This window comes from Malus domestica, chromosome 15 (genome assembly GCF_042453785.1).
Source record: "Malus domestica chromosome 15, GDT2T_hap1".
In the NCBI taxonomy this organism is placed as follows: Eukaryota; Viridiplantae; Streptophyta; class Magnoliopsida; order Rosales; family Rosaceae; genus Malus; species Malus domestica.
The window spans coordinates 4,931,629-4,955,257 of record NC_091675.1 but is presented as its reverse complement, the minus strand read 5'-3'; the positions used below and the strand labels follow the sequence as shown (position 1 = coordinate 4,955,257).

At 40.7% G+C, this 23,629-nt stretch overlaps 2 protein-coding genes and 1 long non-coding RNA gene across 3 annotated transcripts; 1 reads left to right on the top strand and 2 right to left on the bottom strand.

The window, feature by feature from the left end:
- Window positions 1-3,047: 3,047 nt before the first annotated feature.
- Window positions 3,048-4,714, bottom strand: LOC103415423 (3-oxo-Delta(4,5)-steroid 5-beta-reductase-like). The gene is made up of 2 exons (XM_008353756.4): window positions 4,397-4,714; window positions 3,048-4,324 (listed from the first exon to the last, which is right to left on the bottom strand). The coding sequence occupies exons 1-2, from the start codon at window positions 4,433-4,435 to the stop codon at window positions 3,185-3,187; spliced, it is 1,179 nt and encodes a 392-aa protein (XP_008351978.1). The 5' UTR covers window positions 4,436-4,714; the 3' UTR covers window positions 3,048-3,184.
- A 7,716-nt stretch (window positions 4,715-12,430) lies between these two features.
- On the bottom strand, window positions 12,431-13,181 carry LOC139192307 (uncharacterized). The gene is made up of 4 exons (XR_011576351.1): window positions 12,948-13,181; window positions 12,767-12,864; window positions 12,586-12,683; window positions 12,431-12,478 (listed from the first exon to the last, which is right to left on the bottom strand). It is a non-coding gene; the product is annotated as an uncharacterized lncRNA (long non-coding RNA).
- An 8,443-nt stretch (window positions 13,182-21,624) lies between these two features.
- Window positions 21,625-23,359, top strand: LOC103431404 (3-oxo-Delta(4,5)-steroid 5-beta-reductase-like). Its single transcript, XM_008369561.4, has 2 exons — window positions 21,625-21,802; window positions 21,941-23,359. The coding sequence occupies exons 1-2, from the start codon at window positions 21,764-21,766 to the stop codon at window positions 23,075-23,077; spliced, it is 1,176 nt and encodes a 391-aa protein (XP_008367783.2). The 5' UTR covers window positions 21,625-21,763; the 3' UTR covers window positions 23,078-23,359.
- Window positions 23,360-23,629: the final 270 nt, after the last annotated feature.

Sequence of the window (23,629 nt, the reverse complement as noted above, 5' to 3'; positions counted from 1 at the left end):
CAACAGGATTAAATTCTAAACGCAAGGTTCCTTGATTCTTCCGCTTCAGAAATTTGTTAGCCAAAAATTAGAGAAAATAAGCTTTGGTTCAGAACTTACTCTCTGTAGACATGGGTTCCTCCTCAATTTTCGTCATCCTCCTCTTTCTGCAATCTCTCTCTCTGTTTCTCTCCTTGTCTCTGTGTAATCGTTTTCTCCCATTCTTTCTGCGTTCTTCCCTCTGTGCAAGCTCATACTCACCAACTCCCTCAATCAACTCTCTCCATTCTCTATCCGTGAAGCATCAATAATCTGAAAACTCAATTCGAATTTTCATTGCTTGGATGGAGAAAATTAAGGAAAGAAAGAACAAATTAGGGTTAGCACTAAAGTTGAGAGAGATTGAGAGTTGGGAGAAGGGTAGAGTCTGAAAGAGAATGAAAGAGAAAGGAATAGAGAGAGGTTGAGCGTGACAGATATGAGGGGAAAACATGAGATGGGATTACCAATCCCTAAAATCACTCTCTCTGCCCCCAAATCCCTGAAATCACTCATCTGAACGTGCAACAGAGCATGGTCCCATCGACCCCATTCTGGTTAACAAACAAAGGAAATGAAAGTTCCCCTCTAATCAATGCTCGTCAATCACCGACACCAACAATTGATTTGAGGAGAAAAAATCAACCATAACCCCCTTTTTGGCAGCCTCACTTCTCCTTCTTCGTTCCCCTCCCTGCCAGCCCACGCCTCTCTTCCTGTAATCTGTCCACAATTCCTCCCATATATCTCCCTCTCAGCCTAATTCGTGAGTTTGGCTGAAGCACAGCCACACCAAATTTAGATCAAACCTTAATTTCCAGAATAATGATAAAAATTGACAAAAAATATATACAATTGGCATGTTACCATTGATTCAAGGTATGGTTAGGAGTGCGGCAACGAGGTAAGGCGAGGTGTGCAACAGTGAAGGGAAGGCGAGGTGTGCGACGGTGAGGCGCCGAATCAACTTTGTCGTTGAAGAGCTCTAGAGCAAAATGAGTTTGTCGTTGAAGAAATCTTTGGAACAAAATCGGGTTTGCTTCCATCCCCCACCCCCACCCCCACCCTTTCTACGATGGTCAACATGTGCACGCTGAAGGATGGCAATTTCGCAAATAAATCGAAAATTTCAATCTGAAACTGAAGAGGTGGTGGCAATCTTGTAAATAAACTGAAATGTGGTTCAAAACACTGTTCATTTGTACAGTGCAATTTTCCCACCTTCTTTAGACTAAAGTAATAAGTAGTTTTCAATTAAAGAGATATACTAGGAAGCAAGGTATTAAATATCGATGATATCAGAAATATCGGTAGTCCAAAAATACGGAAATTTCGATGGAAATATCGGGATATTATCGATATCGATAAAAATTGAATAAAAACCACGGAAATTGTAAGAAAAACTTGTAAATTTTTATTGAAACTTTGCAGAATGTTTATTTAGTCAATTATCTATTAGTTTATCACAAAAAATTGGAAGGAAATGCATTGCATGATGGATTTAACTGATTTAAGTTGATTATATAGCGAGCTGACAAACATTGTGAGTGTAGAAAATATGTAGTAATTAATGAAAGAAGTTTAAACACACCATAATCATGTATATATAATGAATTAGTACAATATAAGAAAGACATGAAAAATGTGTTATTTTTTTTTACAAAAAAATAGTATATGTGACGTTAGAGTTTCAAGTATATAGCATGATCTGTTCTTCAAAGAGACTTTCAAGGTCTTAAAGATGGATTTCCCAAATAAAACAATTTAATTTAAAAAAATAAAATAATAAATATAAGATATTTTGAATGAAATTAATGTTGACCATTTTCTTTAAACCATATGGTGACCCCTCCACCTCACCTCCCTCACATAACCCAAGGTCCCAAATTGAGACTCCCAGTCCTATATCTGACATTTTCTTTTTCGTATCTTGTTCCTCCTTTCTCAATTCTTCTTCCTCTACTTTATTTTCTTCTTTTTTGTATCCCATAAGTCTCTCTCTCTCTCTCTCTCTCTCTCTCTCTCTCTCTCTCTCTTATTTCCTAATTCCTATCAACATGTGAAACACAATCCTAGAAATCTTTCTCCCTCTCTCTCTCTCTCTCTTTTTCCAGAAACCTCTAGCAAAGCAACCATGACTATCTCTCTGCAACTCTCATTCCCGTAGCACAAACACACCACACCCACACCTCACCGTGACCTCCACCACAATGGCGCACACTCCGGCGAGCACCATCACCACCTGTGGATCGTTCTTCCTCCCTTTCTCACCTCTCGGCGAGCACCATCAGGCAAGGGGATCCATCAAACGGTTTGATTCAAACCCGAGCGGGTTTTTGGGATTCGAAGAAAATGGATTTTTCATTTTCGACGACAGAGGCGCAAATCTTGGGTCTGAGCCTGGATTGCAGAGAGAGATCTAGGCAGCTGCGACGACGCAGCCTTGGCTGCCTTTCCAACAACGGAACCACGACGATCGTTTCGATAATATCGCAATATTTTGATGACAATTATGGGGATACGTGGGAAAATATCGGTCTCTTTGAAAAACGATAATATCGGCGATATTTCGCCGATATTATCGATATTTTAGTCATTGCTAGGAAGTTAACACGGGACTTTGATGAGGCCAAATTTAAACAAAGCTGGACTTGTAATCTGCAAAAGAGGACCCCAAACACGTCAACCAAAAAACACTAGCATGTGGTATTAACCTAAGAACATCTCCAAAAGAAATATTAGCAAATTCTCTTCAACCAAACCTAGACATAAATAGACATAAATAGCAGCAAATTCTCTTCAACCGAACCTTCAATGAATCTGTTTCTTACGTGTTGTTGAGTCAATTAAAGGCAAAACTTTCTATTGCCTAATTTGACAACAGTTGTCAAATTTATTAAATACTTTTTAAATAAATGTGTTGCCATATATAATACATGTTATAGAATAACATTATTATTTAGGCGCAATTTTTTTTTATAAAATATCAAATTGCCATAGGCTCTAAGCTCATCCAATATCCATAAGAATTTCAAAACAAAACATTATTATAGAAATCAAGTAGTTCACAAGAAGATATGAAACCCGCAACAAAACATTTTCCCAGACCCTAAAAATCAACATCATCATCAAACTAATTAAAAGCATTACCAATCAAAGACAACCATCAAGGCACAATCTTAAAAGCTTTCAGTTTATCAATCCAACTGACAAACGAATTCCCAGAGTTTCTAAACCCCAAAAATCCATGTTCCTTACTCTTGTTCATACTAGTCATCAAGCCTTCCCCACCGAACACAAGATCCACCAACCACCACTGTCCGATCTCCACCAACTTCATCGGCTCCAGCTGATTTTCCTTCACTATCTGCTCCCACACCCCCTCTTTCACCTTCATCAACTCCGCCAAGCTCAGCTTCTCACCCTCCTCATCAAACCCGTACTCCTCAATCTCAAACTGCTCAGCCAACACCTTCCATAACTGCTTCCACTTGAAAACATCCCCATTGTTGACATTAAACGCTTTGTTTTTGGCGTATGGGTCCACCGCCGCCCATATCTGCTGCTCCGCTATCAGATCCGCATCGGAAGCATCAGAGTAGCAGTTCCAAGCCTCTTTGCTTCCGGGAAATTTCAAGGGCATCCCTTCGTGCTTGCATATTGCCGCGTACACACTCAGCATGGCAACCATGTTCGCTAAACTATAAGGCGAAAACCCGAAAATAACCCCGGGCCTATGGACGGACCAAGTGATATCCTCCTTCTTCCCTACCTCTTCCAGTAACACGTCCTCGAGGGCATAATAGAAATTAGGCGCGTTCAATCGCGGCAGATCCTCCGAACAAGGCGGGTCATGATGATCAATTTTCCCAAACGTCTCGAATGGTCCGATGTATTGTTTGGTTCCTGTTTGCAAGCACACGTGACGGAGATTCGGCGCGTTTGAAATAACGATGCGCAGAACGTTGCGCAACATGGCGGCATTGGCCTCGCAATTTTCGTTCTCAGTGGACCGGTTAGTCCAAGTAACGTAGAAGATGTGGGTAACGTCACTTAATTTGGAGAGCTTTTTTTGGGTGTCGTCCGGGTCTGAGATGTCGCACTGTATATAGTCCACTGCGTGGTCTGCGTTCCAGTGCGGGCGCGGACGCCTAGCAACTCCATAAACCTTCCATGGACCGCCAGGAGTGTCGGAGAGCGGGAGGATTTCGGCGAGGCTGTTGCCCACTATACCCGTTATGCCGATCACCAACCCTACGCTCTTGGGGATACTTGGTGGTTCGTAACGATCTTCTTGGTGTTTCTTCTGCAAATTAAATTCATAATTACTTACGATAATCATAAGAAGTTAGAACAGTAAATAGTAACTTGTTCTTACCTTGGCAGCTTCAACAGCACTTGCCCACCACCAGCTCATTTAGATTGATCGGGGGAGAAAAAGAAGGAAGGTTGTAATATTACGTTATTGGACCGTTATTCTAAATCATTTAACAGAAGGTTTGTTAGGATAAATCTTTCCGATATTATTGTGATTTCAAGAGCATGGTAATTATCTCCTGAAATTCTGAAGAGATTAGCTTGATTTCAGTTTGATGGAAGAGATCGATTAGGCAAATAATCATCTTAAATTAATATTATCTGATGGCATCATTGTGATTAAGATCAAAAGGTGTTTTGGTTTATTATCACAAGATGAGTTATCACAAGATGAGTGGTTCATATAGAGCTTTCATTGGATAAGGGAACTAAGGATATGAAAAGCAACTAGATAAGGGTCTGTTGATCCTAAAAACAACCTAGCCCATGTGGCGCACAAGCCGAGTAATTAATAAGTTAATTACGTTCTTCGGTTGTGTGCGAGACGTGCCAACTCGTTAGCCGAGTTCGGTCGGGGAGTAAAATATGTTGATGTGGCATTGGGCGCACTGCTGACTTTTGCGTCTTGCGATTGCAACCGAGGAAGGAACTCGTTTTGGCCTTTTGGGTTCTAGAGCCTGAAGACAAGGCTGCTAGTTTCTTCGAAGTTCATGAATCATCAGCACTGGGTTAGGTCCCAGGAATTATGTTCGTGAGAAATAAGTAAGCTGAACTGTTACCAGACTGTACGGATACAAATACTCAAAAGAGATAAGTGTCTTGATTGTAAATGTGGTTCGGCCATTAAAATGTCGAACTCTAAAATGCACTTGCGAATATCCAATCATAAACTTGGCTTTCAATGTGTTGAGTCTTGTAACACCTCACTTTGCCGAAAAGGTTGATGAGATGATCTCTTCCAACAAGAACTCGGAAATCCTTATTGATCGAGACTTGGGTAACAACCAATCAGTCTCTAAGCAGTGTTGTTTATCCAAACTGAAAGTGCTTCTCGGTCTGTTGATTCTACGACTTCAATGTTGTTTATTCAAACTGAAGATGTCGCCGGTTGCCTTCACAGTGCTGTTTATCTAAACTAAAGATGTGTTGATGAAAAAAATAAAAACAAAAATTTCAAAGTTGTTGAAGTTGTTGAGAAACTTTACGCAAGGTAATTTGTGTGTTGAATTAGAGAGAGCCTTTTCCTATTACAAAGCACCTTGTATTTATAACATTCATATTTTTTGCTTAGCACGGCCTGACAATTTCGTAGAGTCCAACCAAAACTCAAACTCACGGAATGGAGACTAATCTGTGACATAGGCTAAAGCCTATCTTCTAGATGGCTATCTGTGACTTTTCAAAGCAAAATAAAAGCCTATACAGGATTATCACATCATGACCAAGGGCCTAGCCTCCCTAAGCTTCTTATCTCATCATCATAATTCCATCACCTTTAAATCCATCCATGCATGTATCCTGATCCCCGTTTAAATGAATTTCAAATTCATTTTTTTACTAACTATCACCATATTCTAAATGGATAATAATCAATTCAAAATCCAATCCCATCAGCAGCTTCAAAGTGATATCTACAAATAAACAATATTCTAATATCAACTGAATATCAGTTTGCGAGTAATGTTATTCATACTATGTTTTTGTACCACATTTTCATACCACCTTAGGTGGCATTTGATGTGGACAGCCACATCATTTGAATTAATCATATTTTTTAATTTAGTTCATTATTTAATAAACTAATAATTAAGAAAAACTAGTTAATTAAATGATGATTGTGGTATACTAAGAGTCTTTCTTATTCCTTTTGTTGATGCACAAAATCAGTGAGGACTTTGGTACAACAGAAAGTGTTAAGTTTGTGACCTTCGCTAGATTGCTCCGGTCACTAGTATGGATAAGTATGTAAATGGATAGAGATAGGGAAGCAAACACAAGATGTACGTGGTTTACCCAGATTGGCTACGTCCACAGAGTAGAGGAGTTCTCATTAATTGTGAAGGGTTTACACAAGTACATAGGTTCAAGTTCTCTTTTAGTGAGTACAAGTGAATGATTTAGTACAAATGACATTAGGAAATATTGTGGGAGAATGATCTCCTTTTATAAAAGAGTTTCTAGCTTTGTTATGACATTGACACGTGTCGTATTGCGATTGGCTTCTGATGTTGACACTTGTCACACTGTGATTGGCTTCTGATGTTGACACGTGTCGCGCTGTGATTGACTTCTGATGTCGACACGTGTCGCACTATGATTGGCCTCCATGGTTGGAGGGAAACTCTTCTGGGCCTTTGACGGTATAACGTTGACCAGTGCTCAGTAGTTTCAGGATTGGTTAAGTATGGTACAAACACCTTTCCTTGGGTTTTGCAAAATTTTCAAATGATGTGGCTGTCCACATCAGATGCCACCTAAGGTGGTATAGAAATGTGGTATAAAAACTTGGTATGAATAACATTAGTCATCAGTTTGCAGCATACCACTCGAATTCATCAGCCAAACCAAACTGATCCAATCCACACATCCACACGCCAAACATCCCAAATCAATTTGATTTGTACTGCTTACTTGGGGAGATAATTCGCATACTATTTATCTCGTTTAAGAAAATGCAAAGATAATTTATATTAAAAGATAATTATTATGATAAAAAACCATATTATTATCTTTACTTTTTTATCCAATGGTGTGGAGTTATACTCACTTAACGACCTTAATTGCACGGGCCGATGGTGTAAATTTTGAGTCCAAACAAGGTCAGAGGAAGAATTGTAATAATATAATTAACTAATCATAGTACAGTGCCCAAAAGAAAAGATTTGTAATATATAGTGGATTTGGATCCACTCTAGACCTTAGTGTCCGGAGCCTCTTCATCCACAAATATGGGCTGCTGATTGGTGTGTAAGTCAAATCAGGGTCGTTGGTTGCGTGTGGTGGGCCAGGAAAATGAATTAAAGAAGACCGTTAGATTCAATTTGTGTGGCCTAGATTAATAGATGATGAGGCTCCGGATACTAAGGTCCGAAGCGGATTCAAATCCATATATAGTTAATTCCACGATTCATGTGAGCTATTGTTTGGACAGAGAGATTTTTTTTTGTCAAAAAAAAAAGTTCGGACAGAGAGATTCAAAGGTGTAATAAGTGTTGTGAAACTTGTATCAGAAACAGGAGAGAGAAATTGAGGAGGAAAAAGATTTCACTTATATCAGAAACAGGGGAGAGAAATTGAGGAGGAGAAAGATTAAATCAGAGCCCTATTATGGTGTGTTTGTACCATACTTGACCAATCCCGAAACTACCGAGCACCGGCCAACACTATACTGTCAAGGACCCAGAAGAGTTCCCCTCCGACCAGGAGGCCAATCACTACTCGACACGTGTCAAGATTAGAAGCCAATCAGAGCGCAGCACGTGTCGACATCAAGAACCAATCATAACATGACACATGTCAATGTGACAAAGCTACAAGTTTTTCTATAAATAGGGGTCATTCCCCCACAATATTGCCTAATGCCATTTTGTGTTAAATCATTCACAAGAACTCACTAAATTGAGAGCTTGATCCTTTGTACTTGTGTAAGCCCTTCACTACTAATAAGAACTCCTCTACTCCGTGGACGTAGCCAATCTGGGTGAACCACGTACATCCTGTGTTTGCTTCTCTGTCTCTATTCATTTACGTACTTATCCTCACTAGTGACCGAAGCAACCAAGCGAAGGTCACAAAACCTGACACTTTCTGTTGTACCAAAGTCTTCGCTGATTTTGTGCATCAACATTTGGCGCCGTCTGTGGGAAACGACACTTATTCCTACTCTCTTCAGCTGTGTCAAGCTGGTTTCTATCATTCGTACACTTTCTTTTGATCAGGCATCCCTCTCCAGCATGGGAAGCGAAGGAAGCCATAGCACACAGAATGACACCCCCCTTGCACATAGTGCGAAACAACGAAAGAAGGAAGGAAAACGAGTTCTTCTTCAAGCTAAAGTCGATGAGTTGGAAGCTCAGAACAACAAGATAGCAATGAGGAATGAGGTCCTCCAGGAGCAATATGAGAAGCTCTTCGAGACACTCCACGAAGCTAGGCAAGCTCAGACACGCGAGCTTGTTGCCCCCGTGGAAGTCAACCATCAACTGGGTGCCCTCCAACATGGAGGGTCACATGCATTCGACATAGATATCCCTGATAGGGAACAGATTACCCCTCGACTTGATAATCAACATGAGGCTTCTCTTAACCCAGTTGCTTCGACCCGAACCATGAGAAGTGGAGGGAGACACCTCTTTGCTGAAGGGGCAGAAGGATCGAAAGCCGTCTTTCGCGATTGTCGGGATTTCCTGAAGCAACGTCGAGAGAATTCCATCCATATAAGCTCAAAGATTAATGACCCAAGGATTTCTGAGAGACTCGGTCCCCTGCCACGGCCCAAGCCGGCCACCAATTTGGGGAAGGGGCAACAAGTCCCAGAGAGACATGAGGGTACAGGGGACTCAGAGGTGTTCCGACAGACATACCCTGGAAGCCAGTACAGCGAGTCTAGGGAAAAATCACATGCCCTTGATCAAACCTTCCTAATTCCAAGAGGAGATGGAGATTTACGAAAGAAAGCTCCAGTGGCACATAATTCCGCTCAGGACCCCCTTGTCCTACAACTTATTGAGGAAGTAAACAAGTTGAAGGCTGAACGTCAGGCTGAAATACCTGACTGGAACCAACCCAGGCCTGGCCCTCTTACAAGGAGGATCCTCAACACCCCCCTTCAAGCAAAGACAAAGCAAAAGCTTGGCTTGCAACTTTATACTGGAAAAGAGGACCCGATTGAGCACCTTAACCTCTTTGAGTCCACCATGGCATACCGGATGCACACCGACGAAGAGCGATGTCTTCTCTTCCCCTCCACCCTCTCTGGCGGAGCTCTAAATTGGTATTGTCGTCTTACACCTGAGACGGTAGACTCATTTGAGGAATTGAGGAAACTATTTGTTTCCCAACACATTTTCCAAACCGATCGCTTGCACTCTGCAGATGACTTGTACACTATCCGCCAGAAGCCAGACGAGTCATTACGTATGTATGTTGGCCGCTTCAGCCATGAATACTCCCGGTGTGCCGAGGCAGACGACAAGACTGCCCTCAAAGCCTTCACGGCAGGCCTACGTGATTGTTTCTTTAAATACATGATCAATGCCAATACTTGGAAGACTTACTCTGAGGTGATGGCGCAGGCTTATAACCATGCCTCCGCCGAGGCAAAGACATATCAGGAGAAACCCCCTACAACCATCCTTTATCAACAAGTGGGAGGTGGAAGCCAGACTCACCTAAATGAGAAGACCTCGACTTTCCAAACAGCAGTGGCACCTCCCCATGCCTTGCATAATGCTTCACCGAATCAACAGACATATCAATTTCAAGGCAAGAGGAAGGATTTCCATCCTCACCACTCTCCTTTCAGTAAAAAGAGTAAGGGACACTATCCCGATAACCAAGGGTATCGCCACAATAGCGCTCGCCCCCAGGCAGTCAATGCAGTGGGTCAAACCCGCGTCAAGGGTATCGCCACAATAGCGAGGTTTTAGCCTGCCATACTTAAGGTGTCTTACGCCTGCCGAGGCGGAAATCGTCCTTCGGGAAATACATGAGGGAGTCTGTGGAGATCATGCTGGATCTCGGTCCCTAGCACACAAGACTTTTCGCCAAGGATATTACTGGCCAACACTCCACCAGGATGCCATCAAAGTATCCCGCTCATGTGACAAATGTCAACGATATGCGGCTATTCCTCATTCCCCTCCAGAGCCTCTTACTCCTATGATCAGCCCTTGGCCCTTCGCCCAGTGGGGACTTGATTTGATCGGCCCAATGCCGGCAGGGAAGGGCAAAGTCTGTTACGCAGTCGTTGCAGTGGACTACTTCACAAAGTGGGCCGAAGTAGAACCCTTGGCAACCATTACTGAGGCAAAGATAGAGGACTTCGTGTGGAAGAACATCCTTTGTAGATTCGGCATTCCCAATGCGATAGTCACTGACAATGGGCGACAGTTTGACAACAAGAAGTTCAGGTTGTTCTGCTCTAAGTTCAACATCAACTTATGCTTTGCCTCTCCAGCTCATCCCCAGTCTAATGGACAAGTTGAGGCCATCAACAAAATAATCAAGCGCACTTTGAAAACCAGCTTGGACAAAGCTAAAGGCTGTTGGCCAGAATTTGTACCCCAAGTTCTTTGGTCATATCGCACTTCATATCGGACTTCAACAGGAGAAACTCCATTCTCACTTGCCTTTGGCACAGAGGCGGTTGTCCCTGTTGAGCTCGAGCAAGCAACATTCCGAGTCCAGAACTACATTCAAAGTGAAAATGACAAACAACTCACCCTCAACTTGGATTTAGTCGAGGAACACAGAAACCAAGCTCACTTGAGGAATGTCGCCTACAAGCAGCGCATCTCCAACTATTATGACTCTAGGGTCAAGCCTCGTTCTTTCAAAATAGGAGACTGGGTCTTAAAGAAAAGATTACTCTGCGACAGAGTCCCGAGTGAAGGCACACTTAGTCCAAACTGGGATGGACTGTATGAAGTCATTGGCATCAGTCGCCCTGGCTCTTACACACTTAGAAGCTCCGATGGCAAGACCCTTGGCCATCCATGGAACGCTGATCACTTGAAGTACTACTACAAATAGACTCACGATGTACAAGTGTTGAGCTATAGCCGTTCGGCATCCTATGTAATGAAGGCCATTTGGCAATGAATTCAATAAAGAGGTAATTTAGCCAACTCAGCCCTCACTCTTTTACATTCATAGCAAGCAATGCCGGAACCCTTCTCAATCAGAAAGCAATCTGTCTTCCACAGTTACTACAAAACAAGCAAATGAAGACCGTGTCAAGCGCCAAAAAAAAAAAAAAAAAAAAAAAAAAAAAAAAAAAAAAACAGCTTCATCCAAAAAGCTTCACCCGAAAAGCTTCACCTCCAAAGCTTCACCCACAAAGCTTCACCTAAAAAGCTTCACCCAAAAAGCTTCACCATCAAAGCTTCACCTAAAAAGCTTCACCCAAAAAGCTTCACCTAAAAAGCTTCACCCAAAAAGCTTCACCATCAAAGCTTCACCTAAAAAGCTTCACCCAAAAAGCTTCACCCGAAAAGCTTCACCTAAAAAGCTTCACCCAAAAAGCTTCACCCGAAAAGCTTCACCTAAAAAGCTTCACCCACAAAGCTTCACCTAAAAAGCTTCACCCAACAAGCTTCACCCGAAAAGCTTCACCTCCAAAGCTTCACCCACAAAGCTTCACCTACAAAGCTTCAACACAAAACCTTGCTCCAAATAAACAAATTTTGTTCACAAAACCCAAGATGCCCTTGAACTTGTACAAAAACACTTGGGTAAACATAAACATTTTTTGTTTTACACCCACAAGGGCCCAAAATTTTCCTTCTTATTTATTCACTTATATATGTTCTCAAACATATTATAATAGATCCAACCACAAGCCAAAGTCCCAAATTTCATAATGGACAAAAGTACAAGCAATTCATCAATAATGAAGGTGCTACAAAAATTGGAATCTGCCCCAAAATAGAAATCCAACCCATGAGACTTTTTCTCTCTCTCCCTCTTCCGCCTCCTTTCATCTATCAAATTTCTGCAACCTCTGCTCTTCTCCAATGGAGCTGAATTTTGGACACCCTATAGTTCTTGAGCATATGAACAACTTTCAAGAAGGAACCATTTCTGTTTGAGCGACGGAAATTAAAGTGTTGAAGCTCCAAACATGATAGTCGGCTTCTTGCAGATTTCGAAGCTGTTGTGATGTTTCGAAGATCTGGAAATATTTAACCGTTAGTTCATCCTGAATTTTTGATATGTTATGAAAGAGTCGATGAGGAACAACTTCAATGAAGAAAGCATACCGATCTGAACAAGAGAAAATGGAGTTTCGAAGCTCACAACAAATCTGACGGGTTGACAGACAAATAATAACCAGTCATTCATCATACCTGAATTTATTGAGTTATACAGCTCCGAGGGATCTCAAATTTGGATATGTTGTAGTTCACAAGCTGAGGAACAACTTCAATGAAGAAAGCATACCGATATGAACAAGAGAAAATGGAGTTTCGAAGCTCACAACAAATCTGACGGGTTGACAGAAAAATAATAACCAGTCATTCATCATACCTGAGTTTCTTGAGTTATACAGCTCCGAGGGATCTCAAATTTGGATATGTTGTAGTTCACAAGCTGAGGAACAACTTCAATGAAGAAAGCATACCGATCTGAACAAGAGAAAATGGAGTTTCGAAGCTCACAACAAATCTGACGGGTTGACAGAAAAATAATAACCAGTCATTCATCATACCTGAGTTTCTTGAGTTATACAGCTCCGAGGGATCTCAAATTTGGATATGTTGTAGTTCACAAGCTGAGGAACAACTTCAATGAAGAAAGCATGCTGATCTGAGCAAGAGAAAATAGAGTTTCAAAGCTCACAACAAATCTGACGGGTTGACAGACAAATGATAAACAGTCACTCATCATACCTGGATTTCTGGAGTTGTACTGCTCCGATGGCTCTCCAATTTGGATATGTTGTAGTTAAGGAATTAACGAACAACTTTCATGAAGACAACTTTGTGATTCGACCTACAGATGATGGTGTTATGTTGAAAAACAATTCCGGTTGTTAGGGGAAATGAAAAACAATTCCACCAAAGAAACATCATTATGATGTTTCATCATTATGGTGTTTTCATCATTATGATGCTTTCATCATTGTGATGCTTCCATCATTGTGATGCTTCCATTATGATGTTAATGCACCAACGGTTACACCTTCTGCAATTCCACTTATTCGGGCCTAGCAACCTTCATAAACAAAATCTATGAAGAAAAAGTCCGGGGCTACCACTTAGAAAACAAAAGAATGAAGTTTTGGTACTTACGACATGGACTATTAGCAAGACACCTCATTCGTCAACTCCCTCGACTAGAGACTTGGGGGACTCCCACCATATGCTACTACGCCTTGGTACTCAAAAGTTCGTGACTACTCAGTGACTTGGATTTTTCAAGTCTCCAACCGAGAAGTTTTCCTCACTCGGGAAATTAAGGGAACACTACCTCAAACTACATGCTTCACTCACAAAGCTTCAACAATACAGGTTTCAACAAAAGCAAAAATTCAAAGAACTTTATGAAGAAGGCTTTGGTGTATTTAACACAATATGTTGAAATGAAGCAAAGCTTATTTATTAATATTTTCGATAAGCCACAAATATGTACATATACATGAGTCAAAATAAACAAACAAAAGGGAGCCTTCACAAAGGTTGCTTAGGGGAAGTCTCAGCAGTCGGTAGAGCCCCAGAAAGAGAAAGCACCGGAGGGTGGTTATCCGGAGCCTCAGTACTTGACAAAACCCCAGAAGGAGGAGGCATTGGAGGTTCATCATTTGAAGCTTCATTACCAGGTACAACCCTAGAGGACGAAGGCAATAAATGCCTTTGGAACAAACCCACAAACCGCTGATGATCAAGTAAAACCTTACCATCAGATTCCTTCATCTGGTCAAGTTTCCTCTTCATGTTTGTAGCATAGTCATGGGCGAGCCGGTGCAACTGCTTATTCTCATGCTTGAGCCCTCTAATCTCCTGTTTGAGACTCATCACTTCAGCAGCTAATGATTCTACTTGGCGGGTTCTAGCAAATAGGCGTTGGGCCATATTAGACACAGAACCTGCACACTGAACACTAAGAGCCAGAGAGTCCTTAACAGCCAACTCATCAGACCGTTTGGAAAGTAGTCTATTATCTTTGGGAGTGAGAAGGTTCCTGGCCACCACTGCAGCGGTCATATCATTCTTCATCACAGAATCCCCAACGGTAAGAGGACCAGTAGGGGATATGAAGGATGGGCGCCATATGTTGTCTGGAGAAGGCGTGGCTGTCTCTTCTCCAAGGTTCAAGTCAAAACGACGGTCGGAGGGTCCAGACATTTTCAAATGTGTTGAAGAAGGAAGAGGTCAGACAAATCAAGATCTTAGAAGTGCAAGAAATGAGCTTCTACTGGTAGAGATTCAAGTGTGCTGTGGAACTTAATGCCAGCCTCTATAAAAATCTGCACTCGACGGAGCTTCAGAAATCGAAGAGGCGTTTGCTTTCTCAAAAGCTGGGCTGCTCAGAGACCACGAGGGCCGATCTCAGAAATCGAAGAGGCGTTTGCTTTCTCAAAAGCTGGGCTGCTCAGAGACCACGAGGGCCGATCTCAGAAATCGAAGAGGCGTTTGCTTTCTCAAAAGCTGGGCTGCTCAGAGACCACGAGGGCCGATCTCAGAAATCGAAGAAGCACCTGCTTTTTCAGCCTCGTCAGCACCTGTCACATGCACACTCAGCTTTGCGGAAATTACGGGCAATCTGTCGAAGATTTCTGGTGAAGTAGAAAGCACGTGAATCTTACTGTTCAATCACCGCTCTCCATATGCACCATCAACTCCTCGGGTACCACATATAACTTTGTCAAAGATCTCTGACAAAGTTTAGGCACGAGAATTTCGAAGTTCCAGCTACCCTACTATTACCCATAAGGGTAAAGGAACAGCACCACTGCTTGACAACTGGAAAGTCCCTATGTGTGTCGACCTCCGGGTTTTGCGGCAAGACAGGTTGGCAAGAACGTCCAACCTTTACTCACATTCGAGAAAAGACTCCCAACATAATTACTTTCTAAAAAACCGGAGTAGCACCGCTTTCCGAATCTCGAGAGTCAGATCCTCGACGGGATTACTTGTTCGAAAACCGAAGAGGCACAACTCTCAGAACTTCGAGAGCCAGATTTCCTTAGATAAAGCTTGTCTGTAATCTTCACACGTAACATCAGCTTTCCAGATACCACATACCACTTTTTCAAAGTGCTCTGACAAAATTAAAACACGTGAAGCTGGCAGCTCCCACTACATTGCTGTGACCAAGAAGGGTAAAGGAATAGCATTACTACTTGTTATTGGGAAATCCCTATATACATTGACCTCCCTCCTCAACGGACAGGCAAACCTGCAAAAATGCTCAACCCTTTCTCGCATTCGAAAAGGCACCCTCAACATAACCTCTCGAAATACTCAGCTTTATTTCCCCCCGATAATACCTCAGCAAATAAGCCACACCAAGAACAAGAGTATCTCATATCATCAGGGTCGAAAGCAAGAGTATCCCATATCATGCTTTCTCCCTGTCTTTGTCTTTGTCCTTGTCCACACCTGCAGGACAAGGAGAAAGAGAGCAGTCAGTCGGAACCTGAAATCAAACCTCCAATTTGGAACTGACTGCCTGGAGCCTTTGCCTGGTTGCTTACTTAGCATTGCTCTCGAGTACTCATCCTCAACTGCTGTCAAGGTCACGAATTCCACCGGCAAATGCCTCATGACAGTTGATCAGATATTGGCTCTTTACACTGAAGCTGCCAAGCGTGGATGAGTCACTATGAAGGAATGTTCTGAAGGACCATTTAAATGCAAAGGTTGCACACCACTTCTGCCATGCAAAAGATTGAAGCAGAAGGTTCAACGGTGAGCTGAAACAGATCACTACAGCACGACACCTTTCCATACCACATTCATTATTCCGTCAACAGCAAAAGTATCCCATATCATCAAGGTCGAACGTACTCTAGATTTGATGGACTTGTTTTGACCCTCAAATTTTTGAGTCGGCCTTATACTCTGAAGGGCACCAGAAAACCCTCCAGCACAGTTCAAGAATAAGCCTGTGGAAAGTTACTTCTTCAAAAGCAAAAGTATCTCATATCATCTCTTATCCATTTGCTTCTCCTTATCCTGGCAGTTGAATGAGAGACAAGGAGAAGGAGAACAATCAACCGGAAGCCGAAGTCAAACCTTTGATCCTGGGTTGCTTACTTGGAAGTTTGACTGCTTACCTTGTCTGTCACCTCTTTCGGCAGATCTCCTAGCTCGGCGACTTGGGGGACTCCTACTATAGGGTTTGTATCACACTTGACTAAGCCCGAAACTACAACTAAGCTTCATCCAAAATTGATACATTACCTTGTGCGTCAACATCAGCTAAATACACCATTCCCGGATGGAGGAAAGGTACTTCCAGAGAAGGGCAGATGAAGATCAGACCACACTTCGGTACTTAGAAGTTTCGTGATTACTCAAGGGATTGGATCTTGCAAGTCCCCAACCGAGGAGTTTCCCTCACTCGGGAACTTAGGGGAGCACTGTTTGTACCATACTTGACCAATCCCGAAACTACCGAGCACCGGCCAACACTATACTGTCAAGGACCCAGAAGAGTTCCCCTCCGACCAGGAGGCCAATCACTACTCGACACGTGTCAAGATTAGAAGCCAATCAGAGCGCAGCACGTGTCGACATCAAGAACCAATCATAACATGACACATGTCAATGTGACAAAGCTACAAGTTTTTCTATAAATAGGGGTCATTCCCCCACAATATTGCCTAATGCCATTTTGTGTTAAATCATTCACAAGAACTCACTAAATTGAGAGCTTGATCCTTTGTACTTGTGTAAGCCCTTCACTACTAATAAGAACTCCTCTACTCCGTGGACGTAGCCAATCTGGGTGAACCACGTACATCCTGTGTTTGCTTCTCTGTCTCTATTCATTTACGTACTTATCCTCACTAGTGACCGAAGCAACCAAGCGAAGGTCACAAAACCTGACACTTTCTGTTGTACCAAAGTCTTCGCTGATTTTGTGCATCAACATGGTGTATTCTTTATTCATATGATATTGTTATGGAGATGAAATTTGGAAACTAAATGATGTGTTACAAATAAAATTAAGTATGTTTATCAATACTTCAGTAATAAACCAATCATCAACTTTCATGTTTTTTAGTTTCCAAAATTTTGTCTACAAGGTTTATAAATATGGGTTTACCCATCAAGTTCATCCTAATTTACAATAGTCCTATCATTATTATAATGGCAAAGAGTCCTATGTGGACTCAACTACTTGTGATAAAGGAGAAGTAATATATGTTGGATATATGTTAACAATCCGTAATAAAATAAATATACTAATAATAAATACGAATAAATATATTCCAGAGACTCAACAAGATGAAATATTAATTAAGCAAAGTAATAAAAGATCGAGGCTTGTGTACCACAATGTCCTTGAAACAGAAATTTCGCCCCTACTCAGTGCTTGTAGTTCTACGGACGTCTGCTTCACCAGGATTCAACGATCTAAGTAAGAAATTCCAACACCGAAAAATTGACTTCTGGCGAATATTAATGTGGTTCTCTTAGAAAGGATGTTTATGATTGCAGGAGAAGATTTATGATTTTTTGTGTTTTAAATGTCATGCAGATAGATGTATATATAATGTGATTATACATGTTCGCAACAGGTATAAGGAAGGGATGCATCTGTTGTGAGACATCCGCTGAAAATGGTGTTTTTGTTTCTACATTTTCACAATTCAAACTTCATCTAAAAAGATGAGTCTGTTGGTAAAATAATTAATTAATTTAAATTCAAAATTAAAAATAATTAATTGATTCCGAAAAATAATTACTTCATCCCAAGGCCCATCTTTTGACAATTAAATATATATTAATATATAACTAATTAATTAGTACACCCCAAAGCCCAACCCCAAGGATGAGCCCAATTTTAGTCTCCAGACCTATTACTCCAATCACTTTCTATAAAGGACAAAGCCTTATAAAGTGATAAAATCTTTTGGGAATGGCCAATGTGGGACAAAGAAATTTCTACTCAAACTACTCAAATTTCCAACAATACGTTGGTAATGCAAAGCATTAGAGTTTGAATACATGTAAAACCAACATCCTATAATTGAGGAAATACATCCAACGTGCTTCTAAAGCCACTCCATACATGATTGGGATTTGGTGCAACGGGTGAACAACCAACCCTCAACGATAGATGGAAGTTGGCTACCATTGCATCCATATAAATGAATTCCTTGTTCACAGAGAAAGGGTTATGCATTTAGGGTCTATCACCATCAGAATATAAAGGTCTTTAAGTGAGTGTAAGAGTTCTTGTTTGTGATTAACTATCAACCATAGCTACACCAGTCAAGGTCATTCTTGTTCAACTTCCATGGCTATCGCTGTAATCAAGTCAACCGATTATTTCTTTGTGTTTTAATTATATAACCATGCTAAGTTGTAATCACTAGTATCAGAACCACTGATTATGTGATTAAAACCTATTAAGATTGAAGTTTGATTAAAATTGTCGAAAATTTGATGAAATGAGCCTTAAAAACAAAAATTTAAAGCAAGGTGTAGGAAAATACAATACACCTATCTTAAATTTTTATGCAATCTTTTCAACCCACGGCCATCAATTAACATGAGCAACACCATCATATACGAATAACAAGACCTCCACGTTCCTTTTTCTCTTGCGGCACAACGGTCATGAATCACAAAGTATGGTTTGTTTGTATTTTTTTTTTCTTGGGAAAACCACAAAGCATGGTTTTAACCTATTATAATCTCTGCTATTTTATTGGATTTATGTTGATTAAATTCCTATCCATATCACCATGTTTTCGTTCAGTGTGAACGTAGTCATCTGCCAAGTGCCAAAGCACAATGTTTTTATTTCATTGACTTCAATTTTTATGATGGTTTATGGTATTGTATTTTGGTTTGATTCCTGAAAGCTTAAACTGATTATATGATTAAGATATACCTGCATAGTGACATGTTTAATGTTGTATATGTTAATATACTTCATTTCGATCAGGATGAGCAATGATAAATTTCAGGTTTTGCAATTTATCTGAATTATTGACTCCAATCAAGGTACTGTTATGATATAATTTGGTTATCATGAATTTCTATTATACAATTCACTAAGTTTCTCTCTACAAATTGGCTTGAGATGATCTTATGCAAAGACACAAATGTGTATGAAGTATAACTCTTCTGACCAGGATTGGCTCTGATACCAAATTATTACATCCCAGCCTGGGCCCCCACCACATCCCTGGCTCGACTCCACCGTAGCACGATATTGTCCGCTTTGGGCCCCGACCACGCTCTCACGGTTTTGTTTCTGGGAACTCACATGAGAACTTCCTAGTGGATCACCCATCCCGAGATTGCTCTTGCACGAACTCGCTTAACTTCGGAGTTATCGATGCCAAATTGAAGTGTACCAATGCTGATAGGATATATACCCATGCCAACTTGAAACGTACCAACATATCGTTTAGAAATGTACCAATGCCAAATTGAAATGTACCAATGCTGATATGAAATGAACCCATGCCAACTTAAAATGTACCAACATATCGGCTAGAAATGTACCAATACTAAATGGAAACATACCCCATATCATCTACCACTAGAAAAATCTATTTTCCAAATGTACCGCGGTACGAATACTCAAATCAAGAGGTTTGCATCAAATGAAAATAGAAAGGGAATAAACATGACTCACAAAGGAGGATGGAAGAGTATCAACTTACAGAAAAGAAATGGCACGAAAAAATTGTAAAATGATCGTGAAAGAACATAAATATATATCATGTTAGAAGCATAAATAAGTCAAATTTGATATGTTTTTAGATTTTTAAAACATACGTCTCTACTAGATTCTAGGAGATTTGGATAACTATTAGCTAATTGGTACATTATATATATGGCAAATTGTGTAATTTTGCATTAAAAAAATGCTACTTATAATATATTTGGCACCTAAAATGTAGGAAAATGTTTAATAAAAATTCTAGAAGGTATAGATGTTTAATCTAACAAATAGAACAATGAGGCATTTAAATCTAAACACCCCTTAAAAAAATATGAAACAAATTTTGTAAAATAGAAGCTATAGGAAGTTATAGAAAAAAAAATAGAAGTTAAAAAAAATTTGTAAATAAAAATAAATAAATAAAACTGTAAAAAAATATTAAAAAATAACTGCTAGCTGACGTCAGCTAGTCGTTGCATTTGACAATTTGGCCTATATTTCTGTCGGTTATATCCGACAGGAATGGTCACATTTCTGGCCAGCTCGGGGCTTGCTGGCTGGATTGGGCCAGCCCTTTGGCCCTTTTAGATTGTGTGGGGCCCACGAGCCCTCTGGCCTATCCCTCAGTTGGAGATGGTTTTCGGGCTATTTTCGGCCCTCTGCGCTTCTGGACCATTTGGTTCAAGATGGCCTTAAAACAGTTGTTTTCAATAAACACATAGTGATGATATATGTGTACATGCATGAGACATGAAATTATGAGTATGTACTGTGAAAATTATTCTGATATGCCATGATGATGTGGGAATTATCGATGTTAATTTGGTTTTAATCCCCTTTTAGTTTTGCAGCATTCATTTCTCTCAGCTGTAGAAATTGGACAATGCGCTTTGATTCGTTGATATTTATCAATATACGTGTGTCAAAAGAGAAGAAAATTAATTGTACAATTCTAACATGTGGCATCCACAGGAAGTATTATTTTCGAAAGAAAATGAAAAGAATTGTCGGTTCTTTTGATTTTTCAGTTTGGTGTTTGTAAGGCGAATGCAAAGTTTCTGATACTAATGGTCCAGTGGATTTGCATTACTGACAAAAAATAAACTAGGTCCTCGAGGTAGCTAATGATGTTAGCTTCAACAAGGGAGAAGATGTGTGTCATTTATGGGTTTTTTGAAGCAATTATTTCCAGCATGCTTTATAATATTGACAGCCATATAGAGGAACTATGATATTACAATTCTAATATGGCTTGTTATATTGTGATTAATCTCTTCCAAGCATGCTGACAGTTTTCGTGAGATTATTGGATTAAAGGGAGTCATGAAGGAGATTATTGGATCAATGCCGTTTGTTATGGTTGTATAGTTAATAGTAAATCTACAAAGCTTTATTCTATTAGCCTAATTTGCGCGTTTCGATTAGATCTTCGATCCATCAGCTAGATCTACATATATCAATCCCCGAAGAGTTGATGGGAACGTCCACAACGAAATCAGGGCCAGACAAAATGAAGTAAAACACCAAGGTTAGGCTCGTTTATTAACGAGGCCCCTGAAGCCTCTAGAATTTCCATGTGCAAGTACATGATGATCTATACACTATTACTAGTCAATTAGAAATTTCATGCAACCGACTCCCATGAATGATAAATATCCATATATTGGTCATAGTCTCATAGCTAGCTAAGAGTTTGCGTCATATGTGGGGAAAGATGGATCCCTTTGTCATCTATAAAAAGAGAGAAATATCACCAATGAAAGGCACAACGCTGTCGAATATTCAATCGTCTCATCAACATCGATTGTTCGCTTCTCCATCTCTTCTGTTTGTAATTTGAAGCCAAATCAAAATGAGCTTGTGGTGGGCCGGAGTTGCTAGCGCTGCCACGGTAACAATATCAACCACAGCTACCTTCTTAATAGTTAATTTAGATTTGTTTGGGACTAATTTCTGAATATAAGAAGCATTACTGTTGTTCAAAAGCGTTTATGTTCAAATAAACATTAACTTGACATGGATTTTTCAGAAAAAATTGGAAGGAGTTGACGCGTCATCATCACGAGGTCATCAAAGCGTGGCGCTAGTGGTCGGCGTGACGGGCATAGTGGGCAACAGCCTATCTGAAATCCTCCCACTCCCTGATACCCCCGGCGGTCCGTGGAAAGTGTACGGGGTCGCACGCCGCCCCCGCCCAAACTGGAACGTTGATCATCCTGTTGACTACATCCAATGTGACGTGTCTGATGCGGAAGACACCAAAATCAAGCTGTCACAATTAACCGATGTCACGCACATATTTTACGTGACATGGACCAGTAAAGCCACCGAGGTCGAGAACTGCCAGGCCAACGGGGCCATGCTCCGCAACGTCTTGCGTGCAATTATCCCCGTGGCTCCGAACCTCTGCCACGTGTCCTTGCAGACCGGGGCCAAACACTATATCGGACCGTTTGAGTCTATAGGGAAAATCAAAGCCCACGACCCGCCGTTTACGGAGGACTTGCCCAGGCTTGACGTGCCCAATTTTTACTACACTCTTGAAGACATTTTATTCGAAGAGGTTGAGAAAAAAAAGGGTTTAACTTGGTCGGTACATCGGCCTAATAATATTTTTGGGTTTTCCCCTTATAGCTTGATGAACATAATCGGTGCGCTTTGTGTTTATGCTGCTATATGTAAGAAGGAAGGAAGACCATTGAAGTTTCCCGGTAGCAAAGCGGCTTGGGAGTGTTATGCGGTGGCTTCGGATGCAAATTTGATAGCGGAGCAGCATATATGGGCGGCGGTGGATCCGTATGCGAAAAACGAAGCGTTTAATGTGAACAATGGGGATGTGTTTAAGTGGAAGCATTTTTGGAAGGTGTTGGCTGAGCAGTTTGGGATTGAGGAGTATGGGTTTGATGAGGAGGAGGGTGGTAGGCTGAGGTTGGTGGAGATGATGGAGGGGAAAGTTGGTGTGTGGGAGGAGATTGTGAGGGAGAATGAGCTGCAGCCGACCAAGTTGGAGGAGGTGGCGGTGTGGTGGTTTGCTGACTTAGTGTTTGGTGGGGAGGCTGTGTTGGACAGTACGAATAAGAGCAAAGAGCATGGCTTTTTGGGGTTCAGGAATTCCAAAAAGTCCTTCATTTCGTGGATTAAGAAGATGAAGGCTTTTGTTCCATGAAATGTATTATGGTGAAGAAGAGATAGAGAGAGTTCATATATACATGTGTACAAATAAGAAAATGAAGCCTAGGGAGAGTACCTATAACATGCATATGTAATTACAATAAAAAATGTTATTCTTACATTTTATTTGTACCATCATTTGTATCGTCTCTCTAATAGAGATGAGACATACATAGTGGACCCTACTTCTATTACAAAGATGATACAAATAGCGGTGTAAATAGATAATAAGTGTAAATTTTCTTCAATTTGTACGGGGTTTTTTTAACATCTAAAAGTTAGATGCACTTGTTTGTCCATTCAATTTTATTCTTTGAATTATCTTCGAATAGATAAGAAAATATCACCAATCATATATGTTGATCTTAGTATATCCTTGATTAAATTTCTTATCTTTTGACAAAATATTTGTATAACTCATAATTGAGATTCTTTATTGTCCAATGCTCATACGTTACAGTCTTAATTTCTTGATTCTACATGTAATATTCAACGTGCGTATCAATTAGTTCTAGTTTAATGTTCTACAAATGATGTTAGTAGAGAT

What these genes read in the sequence shown, in the direction of transcription:
- LOC103415423 (XM_008353756.4), bottom strand. Translation starts at nt 4,435, where the DNA reads ATGAGCTGGTGGTGGGCAAGTGCTGTTGAAGCTGCCAAG. An exon ending in GTGCTGTTGAAGCTGCCAAG is followed by an intron (nt 4,325 to 4,396) that starts GTAAGAACAAGT and finishes TTTAATTTGCAG; the next exon opens with AAGAAACACCAAGAAGATCG.
- LOC103431404 (XM_008369561.4), top strand. Translation starts at nt 21,764, where the DNA reads ATGAGCTTGTGGTGGGCCGGAGTTGCTAGCGCTGCCACG. An exon ending in GAGTTGCTAGCGCTGCCACG is followed by an intron (nt 21,803 to 21,940) that starts GTAACAATATCA and finishes TGGATTTTTCAG; the next exon opens with AAAAAATTGGAAGGAGTTGA.